The 16,373-nt window shown below is 42.0% G+C and overlaps 1 protein-coding gene across 2 annotated transcripts in view; it reads right to left on the reverse strand.

Annotated features, from left to right (window-relative positions):
- NCAPD3 (non-SMC condensin II complex subunit D3) overlaps positions 1-16,373 on the reverse strand; it is a 70,968-nt gene that overhangs the window by 50,954 nt on the left and 3,641 nt on the right. For both annotated transcript variants that reach the window (XR_013404449.1, XM_002799890.4), the window contains exons 3-9: positions 13,047-13,209; positions 5,502-5,686; positions 4,540-4,704; positions 4,375-4,436; positions 4,094-4,181; positions 1,919-2,052; positions 235-307 (exon numbers count right to left, since the gene is read on the reverse strand). Coding sequence is in view for 1 of the 2 variants with exons in the window: in XM_002799890.4 (XP_002799936.3) it covers positions 235-307; positions 1,919-2,052; positions 4,094-4,181; positions 4,375-4,436; positions 4,540-4,704; positions 5,502-5,686; positions 13,047-13,209 (870 nt within the window). In the remaining variant the exon portion in view is untranslated. The remainder of the gene's footprint in view (positions 1-234; positions 308-1,918; positions 2,053-4,093; positions 4,182-4,374; positions 4,437-4,539; positions 4,705-5,501; positions 5,687-13,046; positions 13,210-16,373) is intronic.

Genomic DNA, 16,373 nt, shown 5'->3' on the forward strand with positions numbered 1-16,373 from the left:
CTGTTTCTGTGTGTATGTTCAACATTTTTCCAAAATAAAGTGTTTTTTTCTTTTTAATAGAACACTTTTGTCTAGAGGACCATCTAGCGAACATTAAATAAAACCACTTTAAGTAACAATGCAGACTCATTCCCAAGAATACACACACACACACACACACACACACACACACACAAAATTATCTTCACACGTGATATACTTCTATGTTATTAATATTACTAAGGCAAACGGTACCTTGGCACAGATGTGCTGCAGTAAGATACGGAGGACTGGGAACATACTCTCCTTTAACTCATCCACAAGGGAGCTTTTTAAAAGAAAAACACATCTACTGTTCACAATACAGTCAGTGACTGTCCTCAAAAACCACTCCTCCTATATTTAGAAATCCCAGTTATTAAAACACTCTACCCTCACACTGTAAGAGTGGTTTTAGTAGAATAAAGAGTGAAGACATAAAACGTCATCGTAGAAAACTGTGAAGTAGTTCCCGTGCAGTTTCGAGAGCTGCTGCAGAGCAGCTAAGTCATCAGGAAAGAACAAAAATGCAATCTTCATACAATTCTTTTGACTACTTACTAAATTTCGTATTAAGATGTAAAATGTATCCTTTTGGGATAAATATAAAAATTGACTAAGACACAGTACCACCTCATGGTTGCTCAGTGAAATGCATTAGTAACACTGCTTCTCCAAACTTTAACCCAAGAAGAAATTTCTTTTTTTTGGAGATGGAGTTTTCCCCTTGTTGCCCAGGCTGGAGCGCAATGGTGTGATCTTGGCTCACTGCAACTTCTGCCCCCCGGGTTCAAGAGTTTCTCCTGCCTCAGCCTCCCAGGTAGCTGGGATTATAGGTGCCTGCCACCACACCCGGTTTCTGTATATCAACAGGGTTTCACCATGTTGGCCAGGCTGGTCTTCAACTCCTGACCTCAGGTGATCTGCCTGCCTTGGCCTCCCAAAGTGCCAGGATTACAGGCATGAGCCACTGCCCCCGGCCTCAAGAAGAAATTTCTACAATGCCCAGACTTGATCCACTTTTAGTGATGTTTATCTGTAACATTACATGAAGACTATTGAGACTGGTGTATAAGAAACTCTCATGGAAAAAACAAAATGACAGTGTTTTCACTTAAAACATTTTAGTTACTTAATGTTTTAAAAAGCCCTTAGTGAGAGACATTTGCTCAGTCACAAGATGACATCATCCGCACCCCATGTCTCCAACTAAACTGCATGCTGTGCACACCTAAGGATGCACACACTTGCACATACGTACGTCTTGGCACCACCTCCATGCTGCACGCCAAAAATTAGTGAAGGAGGGAAAGAAAAGCCAATGACACAGCACACATGTCCTTGCCAATGAAGCTAAGGCATGAGAGTTTTTAAGTGAAGCTGAGTGATCCAAGAGGGGAAAAGCAGTCTAATGATTATTGCTATGGAGGTAAGAAGCAACTCAACCCTTTCCTTCAAGTCATTTCTATAGGGGGAAAGGAATAGAAAAGTGCAAAGAAACAAGAAAAAAGTGGCAAAGAACAAAAGCAAAGAGCTACAACACAGAGAGCAACAGAAAAGGGAAAGAGGCGGACTGGCCGCAGTAAAGCAGACAAGGGAAAGGAGGAGAGGCCACTATCCTCTCTCTGAAGCTGACCCACAGATTGAGTGCAAACAAGCTGGAGGCTGGCTCCAGCCGGTGCTCTGCAGATTCCTATCTCTTTAACAATGTCCCAGCTAGGAGCCTACCAACAGAGACCCAGACACATAAAGCACAGTAGCTACGAAGTGCTTGGTTTTCACCCCCAAAACCACCATCAGGCCGGAAATTTTAACTCTACATGTATCAGAAATCTCAGTGCAGGGCCCAGAGTACTGAGGGAGACTGACAGGGCGAAAATTCACAATTTGTGTGCTTCACCTGATAAACTGGACCGCCTGGTTTCTACAATTGATGACTTGGGAGGTAATAGCAAGGGGGGCACGATGGGATCCTTCACCAACTTCTAACATTAATATTACACTGAGCATTTGACGGAAAACACAACTGATAACCTAGAACAGAAAAGAAAATTCAATTTAAGATCGGACAGAGAACGCAAGGGTCCCAAACATAGTGATGCAGACTGTAGTAAACCATTTCAAGCCATCTGAAGGTAGGTCAGGTTGGCATAATTGCTGGCTGAACACTGGGGATATATTTCTTAAACAATGAGCAGGTATACAATAAATGCACAATGTAAACAGTGTGAAAGAATGGCTGACAGATAATACGCCTGATAAAAACAATACCTAGTCTCTCTCCCCACCCACTGCATATCATTACCCAGAATTTAGGACAAATAGGGAATTAACTGTCATTTACAAATGGCAAAGAATGCTACTAATGCTCCTCTATTTAAAAGGGAAAAGAATGATACTTTACAGCTGCTTTTTGCCTCCAGTTTACAAAGCACTTTCCAACATATCATCTCATATAACACAGTCACTAATTAATTTATTCATCCAATAAATAAAACATTTACTGAAAACCAAGTAAGTGGTAGGTATTGCATTAAGCACTTTCACCTACATAGCTAGATTTTACTATATATATATATGAAATATACATTTAATTTTAAACCTTACAACAATTCCATGAGGTAAGCAGGACATGTATAATTTCCACTACACAGATAATTTAAAAAAGCTCCAAAGGTGAGCTGTCCAAGATCAAATAATTAAAGATAAGGCTAAAACCAAGACTGCCTGACATCAAGTCAATACTTTCACAATTAAAAAACAAATACTGGCCGGGCACGGTGGCTCATGCCTGTAATTCCAGCACTTTGGGAAACTGAGGTGGGTGGATCACGAGGTCAAGAGATCAAGACCATCCTGGCCAACATGGTGAAACCCCGTCTCTAAAAACACAAAAATTAGCTGGGCGTGGTGGTGCGCACCCGGGAGGCAGAGGCTGCAGTGAGCCGAGGCTGTGCCACTGCACTCCAGCCTGGCGACACAGCGAGACTACGTCCCAAAAAAAAAAAAAAAAAAAAAAAAAAATCTTTAGAGACACGGTAGACCTAAAGGGATAAATTTTCCCATCCATTTTATTGTTTAAAATATTTAAAAGGGCATAGGAATTAAAAACATTACTACAAATGTTACCACATTCATATTTCAAGCACACAGAAGTGATAAAGATATAAAACTTATAAAATACCAAATGTTTCTAAACAGCAGGCATTGTGCTCGGCATGTGACATGCTCAACTTCATTTAATTCTGTGACAAATCTATAAGGAAGGTTAAGACTTTGGTACTTTTTGTCCACAAGTGAAATCTGACACTTTAGCAAGGTTGAACGACTCATTCCAGGACCCCCAGCTAGTAAGTGGTGGAGTCAGAATTCAAACACAGACGTGCAGAGGCCCAAGTCTCCCCCAAAACATCTTCTGAACCACGTTACCGCCTCTGCAAGTTAACTGTGTCACAGATACCAAAAGCCACCTGACCTTGGTCCACCACATTTTTTGCAAAATCTTATTGTTTTATTTAAGACGTTTAAGTTTAGCAACACCATAATGCACAACTAACTCTAACTCCAAAGTTTACAGTAGTGATAATATTGAGGTAACTTGAGGCAAAACCCAGTTATCAATGCTAACCAGGGATGACAACCTACAAAATTTCTGTAGAATATCCACAAAAATAATACAACTACTAATAGAAATACTGAAGCACACATGAATTGCCAAGGGAAACTGGAAAATTCTGACTATTCCACTTTTCAAAATGATTTGGGAAATATTCCTATAGAAGTAATTGTTCAGTAGCTTATCTGTTCCTCCAATTTTATTCACAGCAGAACCATTTTTTCTAACTGGAGCCTAACAATAATTTGCTGCAGCCACCAAGTATTCTGATATAAACTTGGCAATAAAGAACAGAGAGCAAATAGAAATAGTGATACTTTTTATTATGCAAATAATGTCATGAAAAAGAGCTAGTAAATTGAAATGGCATTATATCAAACGCTTTTAATATATTTCCATCATATGACTGGTGTGCCTTTAATTCAACTAGTAACCAAATTAGGTTCTCATATCCTTTACCTTATCTCCTTCTCCATGAATGGGAGAGCACAGCAAATACAATCCATGATAAGCCAGTTCTGGTATGTATTTTGCTCGGTTAAGGTCTCTAAAGAAAAAAGACAAAATCTTAGTTAATGGAAATGATTTTACTTGGAATATGTCTTAGTCCTACAAGCCATGTTTAAATGAATAAATTCTACCTGTGTGCCAATTAGGATAAAATGGCATTTCCATTTCTGCTGGAGCAAAAATTAGTATACTATACTTAAATTGTAGCACTGGAAGATTTAATGGCTCACCTGGCTTGTGTAACATGATATCCATGAAGAACTGGCTCAAAATTAGTTAATGAAACAAAGACCTAGAAAACAGATATGAAGAAAAGGCCTGATTTTTTCTGCTCATTATTAGCCATAGTCTATATCCTTTGAAGTTGCCCTAAGGTTCCTGGAATTTTCACTTACCTCTATACAATTCTGTACACATTGTGGCTTTTCTTTCAAGGAAAACTTTGGCAGAAGCCTTAAAAAATTCTTTAAAAGGTGAAAGATGGCACTTCGAATTTGAGAAAGGTCCTGGGCAGAAAAACAAATGTTCTCATCTTCTTGTTCTTCTATAATTTCATCCATCTAGATGATGAAGAAATGTACAGGTGACTGTAATAAATGCCAAACACTTTGTCCCATGGTTTTCAATTTACCCAAACCAAGTCCAGATAAACTCCAGGCAGGAGCTGACGTTGAGGTGACATGACTTTGACCAGGTGGCATGACTGTCCTAGGTCTCCTTGGCCACAACAGTAAATCACTGGACTAGATGACCGCTACAGTAGTTTCTAGTTTTGTGTCAATGAGGAATCCTATTTTTCAGAATTTCTGCTGTCTATGAACTTCCAACATCCTACAGTGTCGCATAAGAATATGGAATCAGGCTGGGTGTTGTGGCTCATGCCTGTAACCTCAGCGGGAGGCCAAGGTGAGCAGATCACTTGAGGCCAGGAGTTCGAGACTAGCCTGGCCAACATGGTGAAACCCCATCTCTCAAAAAAAAAAAAAAAAAAAAATGCAAAAATTGGCTGGGTGTGGTGGCACACGCCTGTAGCCCTAGCTACTTGGGAGGCTGCACCAGGAGAATCACTTGAACCCGTGAAGTGGAGGTTGCAGTGAGCTGAGACTGCACCACTGCACTCCAACCTGGGTGACACAGTAAGACTCTGTCTCAAAAAGAAAAAGAAAAAAAAAAAGAAAGAAAGAAAGAAAAATTATATGAATCCCAAGAGACAAAGCAGTATTGGATAGCTTATGATGGTTTAGGACCGTTTGCCTATTACTATGATGCCTGAAACCATATTTAGTATAAAGTCAATCCTTAAATAAGCCAAATCGTGTGTTGGTATATATGTTTTATTACTCAACTTACTTCTTACCTCAATATCTTCTTTCCTGGGTGGCTTTCCCCTTTTTCTATGCCTGCTGGAATTAGCCTGAGAGCTCCTAGGCTGTTCTTTCTTTCTTTTCCGATTCAAGTTAGATTCCTGAGGCCAGCTCTTCTTTAGAGTCTGAATGCATTTGTCAAACATCACTGGGTGGAATACTTGATTGGCTACACTGCCTATTCATAAGGAATAAAGAGTAAGCAGGTTAGATTTAATTGTCTTGAAATGTCTACAACAACAGACGAAAAGTTACAAAGCAAAACACAGGCTTTTCATGACTGTGAACAACAAGGAACCTGTAGCAAGAGTACCATTTCCAACGTCAGCCTTAGTAGAGGAGCAACAGCACTGCATCAGAGATAAATAACAAGATTTCCACATCTGGTCAGGACAGAGTAATTGGCTTTACACTTGTTAACAACTAGAAAACTGGGGAACAATTTATAAAATAACCATTTTAAGACACTGGGCACCAGGCAGCATAACAAGGGCAATCTCTGAAAAAAGGGAAACAAAGAGGTAAACCCTAAAGTTGCCCCAGTATTGTATCCAGAGGCAATTTCCGGACAACAGTAGATAAATGGTAAATCCACACAAATTATAATCGTCTTACTATGTTGAAAAAGCAGAGTCAGAAACACAGGGTAGATGGAATTTATAGAACGGAAGAACCTACACAGAAAAAGAGTTCTAAGAATCTGCCCAGGACTGAACATAAGCTATGCATGCACAGGGTAAAATTCTAAGACAGAGAGCAAAGAAGTATTTCCAGGGAGCAAGAAGATGAATTATTTTCACAACTCACACAAGGCTCAGATACATTTGAGTTGTGGCCAGCCAGAGTGGAGTGACCTTGTTAAGCACCTAGAGCATTCAGTAGAGACCTCAGAACAAACACACCTTAACAGTAGGGCTAAACCAGATGTAGTGTAAAGGCTACTTTATGTCTGCCCTAATAAAGCTTTAAAACAAGCCTCAAAAGGATCAAGTTAATCCACCAATAGCTGCCTATCAAAACATACTTCAATAGTATTTAAAGGAAAACAACAAAATCCAGACACTCAACAACATTCCAAATGCCCAACATCCTGGCTGAGGGCAGTGGCTCACGCCTGTAATCCCAACACTTTGGGAGGCTGAGGTGGGTGGATCACTTGAGCCCAGGAGTTTGAGACCAGTCTGGGCAACACAGCAAAATCCTGTCTTTACAAAAAATACAGGGGGTAAAAAAACAACAAATGTTCAGCATCTGGTAAAAAAATTACGGGGAATGCTAAGAAGCAGGAAAATGTGCCCCATAGGAAAAATCAGTCAATAAAAGCAGCCCAGGAAATGACAGAGATAATGAAACCAGCTGATAACAACCTTAAAGCAGCTCAAGAATTAAAACATTATCATGAGGAGAGAAATGAAAAAAAAAAAAAAATTTAAAGAAGCAAACAGAAGTTTCTTGATCTGAAAAAGAAACATTCACTAGATGAGCTTAATAGTGGCTTGGTTATTACTGAAACAAAGATAAGTGAACTTGAAGATACAGCAGGAGCATAGAAACCAAAAAGCTAATAAAGACTCAGTGACCCACGGGAGAACATCATGCAGTCTAACACAGGAGTCACTGAAGTCCCAAAAAAGGGGAAGGAAGACATTTGAAGAAAGAGTCATTGAAAAATTTCCAAGTTTGTTGAAACTATTAAGTCCACAGATCCAAGAAACTCAATGAACTCAATCGCAATAAGCACAGAGGAAATCACAACAAAGCATAGATTATCCAACCAAAAGGCAAAACAAAGTTAACTCAGAATTTTATATTCAGCAAAAAGATTCTTGAAGGTGAAATAAATACAATCAAAATCTGATAGGGTTTATGGCTTGCAGACCTGCACTAAAAGAAATGTTTAAAAATAAACAGTTCTTCAGGCTGAAGGAAAATTATATGAGATTAATCTTTCAAATATAAAAGCTGTTTATCTTGTTGCTAAAAAATTCCATAAAAGACAGTTAAAGAAGTATTAATGAAATGTAGGCTTTATAACATGTAGAAAAAATAACACACAAAGAACAGGAGAGGAGAAAGGAAAATATGCTTTCTTTTGGTTGTTGGTGTGTGTGTGTGTGTGTGTGATGGAGTCTCGCTCTGCTGCCCAGGCTGGAGTGCAGTGGTGTGGATCTCAGCTCACTGCAACCGCTGTGTGTGTGTGTGTGTGTGTGTGTGTGTGTGAGAGATGGAGTCTCGCTCTATTGCCCAGGCTGGCGTGCAGTGGTGTGGATCTCAGCTCACTGCAACCTCTACCTCCCAGGTTCAAGCGGTTCTCCTGCCTCAGCCTCCTAAGTAACATGCGTTACCACATTGGGCTAATTGTTGTATTTTTTTTTTCTCTTTTTTTGTAGAGATGGGTTTCACCACGTCGGCCAGATTGGTCTAGAACTCCTGACATCAAGCAATCTGCCCACAGCAGCCTCCCAAAGTGCTGGGATTACAGGCATGAGCCACCTCGCCCAACCTAGGAAAATACACTGTTTTAAGGTTGTTCTTACATCATATATAAATTGGGAGAATATTATCTGAAGATAAACTGTGAGAAGTGCCTACTGCATACACAAAGCAAGCACACAAAACATACGCACACATGCAAAAGAGTATAGCTAATACACCAAAAAGAGACAAGGGATACTAAAATCCAAAACTAGGCAGGAAGAGGAAAAAATTGAGCAAAAAACAGATTTAAAAAAATAGAAAATAAATAGAAAAATGGCAGACACCCAACTATATTGATAATTACTCTAAATGTAATCAGCTAAACAATTTAAACATTCCGATATAAAAGCAAACATTGTCAGAAAGAAGCATGACCAAATGAGCTGGGATTTCACCATGTTGGCCAGGCTGGTCTTAAATGCCTGCCTGACCTCAAGTGATCCGCCCGCCTTGGCCTCCCAAAGTGTGGGATTACAGGTGTGAGCCACCGTGTGTGGCCCCGTCTCTCTTAAAAAAAAAAAAAAAATGAAAGAAAGAAAAAGAAAAACCATGACCACATGACAGGCAGTCTACAAGAAAACTTTTAAATATAAACATATGGATAGGTTACAAATAAAAGCATAAGAAATGATGTACCAACCAAGGATAAATCTTAATATAACTATAGTGGCTATCTTAATATTAGACAAAGTAGACTTCAAGACAAGGAATACAACCAGACAAACAAGGATATAACATAATACTGAAAGGACCAATCTACCAGGAAGACATGACAATCATAAATACATCCATATCTGTCAGACTTTCACAATATCTTAAGTTAAAAGAATTGAGAGGAGAAATAGATAAACTGATAATTATTCTTAGAGATTCCAACATTCCTCTCTCAATAACAGATAGAACAAATAAGCAGAACATCAGGAAGCATATATAACCCTTGAATAACACTTGCAACCAACTGACATTTACAGAATACTAGACCTAACTGACATTTACAGAATACTAGATCCAACAAAGGCAAGGTATGCATTCTGCTAAAAGTGCAAATAGAAGATTCACCAAATTAGACTCTAGGTCCATTAAAAAAAAAAGGCACAAATAAATAATTTAAAAGTATCATAATCATATAATATTCTCTGATCCCACCAATTAAAAATCAATTACAATAAGATTTCAGTAAAGTTCAAATATTTGGAAAATAAACTCAATTTACTAAACAACTCAGAGATGTAAGAAATGACAAGAAAAATCACAAAATCATTTTGACCTGCACAGCAGTAAAAACACATTATCAAAATTTGTGGGATGCAGATGAAGCTGTACTTGGAGGGACATTTATAGTATTAAATGCTTGTATGAGAAACAAAGAAATGTACGTGAGAACAAAGATCTAAGCATCTACCTTAAAAAGTCAGAATAAGAGCAAATTAAACCCAAAGTAACAAGAAAGGAAATCATAGCCATAAGACCAGAAACCAATGAAACAAGAAAGGGACAAACAACAGAAATCAATTAATGACATCAAAAGGGGGTTCTCCAAAGTGAACAGTAAAATGAATAAATCTCGATCTAGATTGATCAAGAAAAAATAAAATACAAATCACCAACATCAGGGGTGAGAGGAGATCACCAGAAATTCGACAAACATAAACCTCTTTCAAAAAACTCCAGGCCCAGATGACTTCACTAGTGGGTTCTACCAAACATCTGAGGAAAAAAGAAAACTCAAAATCTGCCAAAATACAGAAGAGAAGAGAATACTATGTAACTTATTCTATGAGAATGGTATTACCAAGATACCGATTCCCAAACCAGACAAAAATATATCAAAAAAAGAATATCCCTTATGAATACAGACAGAAAAACCTTCAACAAAATATTAGCAAACACTTTGACAACATATAAACACCGTGACCAAGGTCATACAAAATTGGTTTAATATGTGAAAATCAATCAATGTAGTATACTATATTAGAATAAGAAACAAAAACCACATGATCACTTCACAAGTGCAGAAAAGCAAATGACAAAATCCAACAGCCTTTCATAATGAAACACTCAGTAAAACAGGAATAATAACTTAACAAAGGCCATCCTGAGAAACCCACAGATAACATCATATCTAAAGGCAAGACTGGATGCTTTCCCCTTAAGATCAGGAATAGACAAGGATCCCCAAGCTCCCCTTCTATTCAACATTGTACTGGCGGTTCTAGCCAGGGCAAATAAGTAAGAAAAGTAAATAGAAAGAACCCAGACTAGAAAGAAAGAAGTAAACCTGTGTCTATTCACGGATGACGTGATCTTACACAAAGAAAACCCTGTTGGAACCAACAGATGAGTTTCGCAAGGTTCTAGGATACAAGATAATCAAAATCAATTTTGCTTCTATACACTACTAATAAAACAATCCAAAATAAAATTAAGGGAACAATTTCATTTACACTAGCACTGAAAATAATACTTAAGAATAAATCTTAAAGAGGAGATGCAAGAGTTGCGCCCCGAAAATTAGAGAGCATTATTGAAACAAATTAAAGAAGATCGACAATAAATGGAAAGACATCCTACAGCCAGAGATTAGAAGACCTAACGTTGTTAAATTGGTAATACTTCACAAACTCATCTACAGTTTCAATGCAATCCCTGTCAAAACCGCAGCTGGCTTTTTTGTTGTTGCAAAAATTCACATGCAGATCCTAAAATTCACATGGAAATGCAAGGGAGGCAGAACAACCAAAATGATCTTGAAAAAGAAAAATATACCGTGATCGAATATTAAGTATTGACAGCATCTCAATCATAAACCCAAAACATTTAAAAACAGAACTGCAAGAATACGGCTTGCTGGAAAGCTGCAAGTGGCCCACACAATTAGTAACAGCCACCTCTTTGCTCTGGCATAAATCTCAATCTTAATCAGAAGAAACTGCATCTGGCAAGATGAGAGTGAAATGGGTTTCTAAAACCACTACTTTTTTGAGAAAGGGCCTGGTTACAACTGAGACACTGCTTAGCAACAAAATCCTTTAGGAACTTACTTATTTCCAAAGTCATTATGGGAGCATTAACAATAACACAAACCAATGTTCAAGGCTTTAAATATAATACCTTTTTGCCCACTCCCAGATCATATGGAATACACCCTGAGCATTAATTACAAATGCTAATATAAACAAAGAGAAGCAGCAAGGTGAGTGATCTTGTCATTTGCTTTTCCATATGAACTCTGGGTTACTGAACTCAATCTCTACGTTCCACTGTCTCTCACCTTGGGTTTGGAGTAGGGAAGAGAATGGATTTCACCGTCACAGGAGGAAAGGCCTCCTCAGTGCTCTGACAATAAAGTAAAACAGTGCTCGAACACAGACTCCTGGTCAGTGCCCTCCTTCACGTATTACTAGCTGCTTTCCTGCTTTCTTGATTAGAATGGTTTTAACCTATTTTTCAACACCAACATCGGAGAGGTGTTGAAAAACAATGACTCCTCACAGCAGTTATTTCTCAGTCTAGACAAGGAATCATGAGGAGAAAGGGCAGTATCAGAACTGTAGACGGCGATGGCAGAGGGCGAGCGCGGAGCTCTCGCGGTGCTCCTCAGACGGCTATGGCGGAGGGCAGGCACGGAGCTCTCGCGGTCCTCCTCAGACGGCGATGGCGGGGGGAAGGCAGGCACGGAGCTCTAGCGGTGCTCCTCAGACGGCGATGGCGTGGGGGAGGCGGGCGCGGAGCTCTCGCGGTGCTCCTCAGACGGCGATGGCGGGGGGCGGGCACGGAGCTCTCGCGGTGCTCCTCAGACGGCGATGGCGGGGGGGAGTGCGCGGAGCTCTCGGGGTCCTCCTCAGACGGCGACGGGCGGGGGCGGGGGGCAGGCGCGGAGCTCTCGCGGTCCTCCTCACATGGCGATGGCGGGGGGGAGTGCGCGGAGCTCTCGGGGTCCTCCTCAGACGGCGATGGCGGGGGGGCGGGGGGCAGGCGCGGAGCTCTCGGGGTCCTCCTCAGACGGCGATGGCGGGGGGGCGGGGGGCAGGCGCGGAGCTCTCGCGGTGCTCCTCAGACGGCGATGGCGGGGGGGCGGGGGGCAGGCGCGGAGCTCTCGCGGTGCTCCTCAGACGGCGATGGCGGGGGACGGGGGGCAGGAGCGGAGCTCTCGCGGTGCTCCTCAGACGGCGATGGCGGAGGGCGGGCGCGGAGCTCTCGCGGTGCTCCTCAGACGGCGATGGCGGGGGGCGGGGGGCAGGAGCGGAGCTCTCGCGGTGCTCCTCAGACGGCGATGGCGGAGGGCGGGCGCGGAGCTCTCGCGGTGCTCCTCAAACGGCGATGGCAGGGTGAGGCGGGCGCGGAGCTCTCGCGGTGCTCCTCAGACCGCGATGGGCGGGGGGGGGGGTGGGCAGCCGTGGAGCTCTCGCGGTACTCCTCAGGCGGCGATGGGCGGGGCGGGGGCAGCCGTGGAGCTCTCGCGGTACTCCTCAGACGGCGATGGCGGGAGGAGGGTGTGGAGCTCTCGGGGTGCTCCTCAGACGGCGATGGCGGGGGGCGGGCGCGGAGCTCTCGCGGTGCTCCTCAGACGGCGATGGCAGGGTGAGGCGAGCGCGGAGCTCTTGCGGTGCTCCTCAGATGGCGATGGGCTGGGGGGGGCGGCCACGGAGCTCTCACGGTACTCCTCAGACGGCGATGGCGGGGGGAGGGCGTGGAGCTCTCGGGGTCCTCCTCAGACAGCGATGGGTGGGGGGCGGGCGCGGAGCTCTTGCGGTGCTCCTCAGACGGCGATGGCGGAGGGCAACGGCGGAGGGCGGGCGTGGAGCTCTCGCGGTCCTCCTCAGATTATTTTTATTCGTTTATAGATAGCATAATTTTGGATGTAAAAAAAAAAGGGAAGGTTTTCAAAGACCTACAACATGCCATGTACTTTACAGACTTGCTCCTCAGAACAACTCTCTGCCATGGGTTAGCACTGCCCCGTTTATAAGTGAAGAAACAAGAAACAAAGTATAAGAATTGAAAAATGTAGAAAGAAAAAAGTGACAGAAGATTTATCCTATCATATCAGGTCTACATACCTGGTACTTCTAGCAGCAAAAAGTAAAGCCCAGCAGCGTGAAGGCCATATTCTCGATACTGTACACTGACATTTGTCTTATGAACTATTTGAACAAAATGATAGAACAATGCCACCAGTGTACTATGGGAAACATTGTTCTCAATGAAGAAGGTCCAGACACTCTGTGGGGAGAGGGCAAATCACAAAAGCCAGTCATCAGAGAAATGGAAACATCAATTATTTGATTTTTGTAAGTTCTTGGTGCCTTACAAAAAGAGGAATAGACTAGCCTGGTTCCTATTGCTAAATGTTTACCATCTTCAAAGGGACTGAAACAAAATATCAAAATTAAAAATATATTATCCAAAATTACAAAGATAAATATGTATATAACATATTTAAATAATTAAACTTTCAAAAGAATTTTTGGTTAAGTTTGTAGCATATAAACTTCAGAAATTACAGTTTAAAACTACACTAACACTTTTGGGACACCATATATTAGTGATTATTCAGAAAAGTTAATCCCTCTATATTAAAAGGAACTCAAATCCGTTTACCAATAATCACTGTGGAAATCAGAGCCTTTTATTTAAATTTAAATGTTCCGCAGATTGCAGGCAATGGGAGCAGGAAATGAAAGAGATCTCGGAAATAGCCCAGGTAAAGGAGATACACCCTAGGAAAGAAACTACAATTTTACTACTTCTATCATCATTCCATGTCTTCTCCTACTAAACACATGAAGAAGAAATGAGTTATTTTAATAACCTAAACATAGGAACTAAATATGGTTTATCCTTGAGTACCATAACAAAAAAAGGCCCACAAAATTCAAGTGAGCAGAGCACTCTCTTTTCCTTAACTAAAAAACCTGTGGGAGAAATCATCTCCACAGGGCACAATGGCTCATGCCTGTAATCCCAGCACTTTGAGAGGCCAGGGCAGGAGGATTGCTTGAGCCCAGGAGTTTGAGACCAGACAGAGCAACAAAGAAAGATCTTGTCTCCACAAAAAATAAAAAATTAGCTGGGCATGGTGGCACACACCTGTAGTCCCAGCTACTCAGGAGGGTGAGGTGGGAGGCTCGTTTGAGCCCAGTAAGTTGAGGCTGCAGTAAGCTGTAACTGTGCCACTGCATTCCAGCCTGGGTAACACAGCAAGACCCTGGTTTCAAAAAAAAAAAAAAGGAAAAAAGAAATCATCTCCTGCCTTCACGTCCTCATTCCACCAGGCTGATCCACGACCCTAAACCCTCTGCTCGCCAGAGCTCTGTGTATGGGGTCACCTTGGCCCCATGTGATCCCACGGCTGCTGTCTCTAGTCTGGGCGTCAGTGGCCCTGCACTCCTTACACTTGACTGCTCCTCCGCAGACCCCTTCCAATCAGCTCTCCATTTCTGTCCTGGCTTCTGCTCCCCCTCGGTGATCTCATGCATCACTGTGCTTCAACCCATACCTTCATTAAAGAATTCTGCTCTCTCTCCTGGTCTCACATTTCTACTACCTGTTTAACTTCCCAAGGATCTCCTCACAGAATCTCAAGTTCAGAAGTCTAAACAGAACTGTTTCTCCATCTGACCTTGCTCTTTTTCCCTCATTCCCCACCTTGGTTAACAGAGTCATCATCTTCCTAGTTTTGAAACCCTGGGGATCACTGACTTCTTTCTTTTTGTAACTCCCTATGCCCAGTCAGTTTAGCACTTCACACCATGTCTTTAAGATATCTCACAAAGGCTTCCTAGTTCACAAGGCTCTATTAATTCTACCTCCAAAATGTCCCTAGTTTTTAGTCTTCCTTTCCAGTTCCCAAAATCGTAACTCTGGACCATGCCATTACTACTACTAACACCTGGATCACCAATACAGTCTCCCAAGGGCTCTCCCTGCACACAATTTTTTCCCACTTCAGTCCACCTACTGTCAAGAACATCTGCTTAAAACAGATCTATTCATGTTACCTATCTATTGCTCACTGTAACCTCTTTCACACAGGGCTGCTTGTGAGGATTAAATGAGTTAATCCATGCAGGAAGCTTAGAACAAAACCTCATACACACTCCACCAAATATGTTCAAACTCCACTGCCGAACCTCACGTAAAGCTACCCATGACCTACCCTTACTCTACCTTACTGTCCCATCCCACCACACACTTTTTTTGTATGCCTCTTGACAATTCCTGCATGTTCCCATTGGGTGGCTCCTTCACTAGGACTGCCTTACAACCCAAGCTTCTGCTAGTCATCTGTGAAGATTCACTGCTGGCCACTTTCTTTCTGGAACCTTCCCAACTCTACCATGCTCCCTTTTTCACACCCTATGCAACAAATCTGCACCTCTCTTGGAGCATTTTTCACAGTGTGGTTCGTAGAATATTTTCAGGCGCCCAAATGCCCAGTGGCACTGCACTCTCCACCCCCTGCAGCTGCATGTGGCTGCTGGACCTAATTTGGTTAGTGTTCAAATGTCCACTCTTCCTCCCTGAGGTCCCTGAGGGGGACTTCAACCTAGGGAGATTGTTTCTTAATCCCTACTGTCAACTCAGGTACTTAAGGCAGTGCTTAGCGTTATGCTGAAGGAATGTTTAATTAGATGATTTAATTTTGTGATGTGAAACTTGGAAGTGAAATTCTTTTTGTTCATTTAAATGTTTCAGAGATGTTAATATCCAATTAGCTTTTGTTCTGTTTCCCAACCCTTTGGTTTTTTTGAAAACTAACAACTTAAATAATAATTTATATTTCTATGTACTGGATATAACTCAGTATTTACAGGAACTTTTTGGACAAACCTGTTAATTCAACTAGTCATTCCTCAGTTTAGTAATACCAGATTTTTTTTTTTTTGAGACAGAGTCTCGCTCTGGCATCCAGGCTGGAGTGCAGTGGTGTGATCTTGGCTCACTGCAACCTCTGCCTCCTAGGTTCAAGCAATTCTCTGCCTCAGCCTCCCAAGTAGCTGGGATTACAGACGCACGCCACCACTACCAGCTAATTTTTGTATTTTTAGTAGAGACAGGGTTTCACCATCTTGGTTAGGCTGGTCTTGAATTCCTGACCTCGTGATCCACCTGCCTCGGCCTCCCAAAGTGTTGAGATTACAGGCGTGAGCCACTGTGCCTGGCCGCAGATTTTCTTAAAGTTAAGGTTAAGGGCATGTCTCAATTGTTATTTGCATTTTCCTTGGTCTAGCTTTCTTGTTTTTGCCTTTATATTTTTCCTTTTTTTTTCTTCTGAGATGGGGTTTTGCCATGTTGCCCAGGCTACTCTCAACCTGAGCTCAAGCAATTGACCAGCCTCAGCCCCTCAAAGTGCTGCGATTAGACATGAGCTACCACACCTGGCC

Source organism: Macaca mulatta, chromosome 14 (genome assembly GCF_049350105.2).
Source record: "Macaca mulatta isolate MMU2019108-1 chromosome 14, T2T-MMU8v2.0, whole genome shotgun sequence".
Classification (NCBI taxonomy): Eukaryota; Metazoa; Chordata; class Mammalia; order Primates; family Cercopithecidae; genus Macaca; species Macaca mulatta.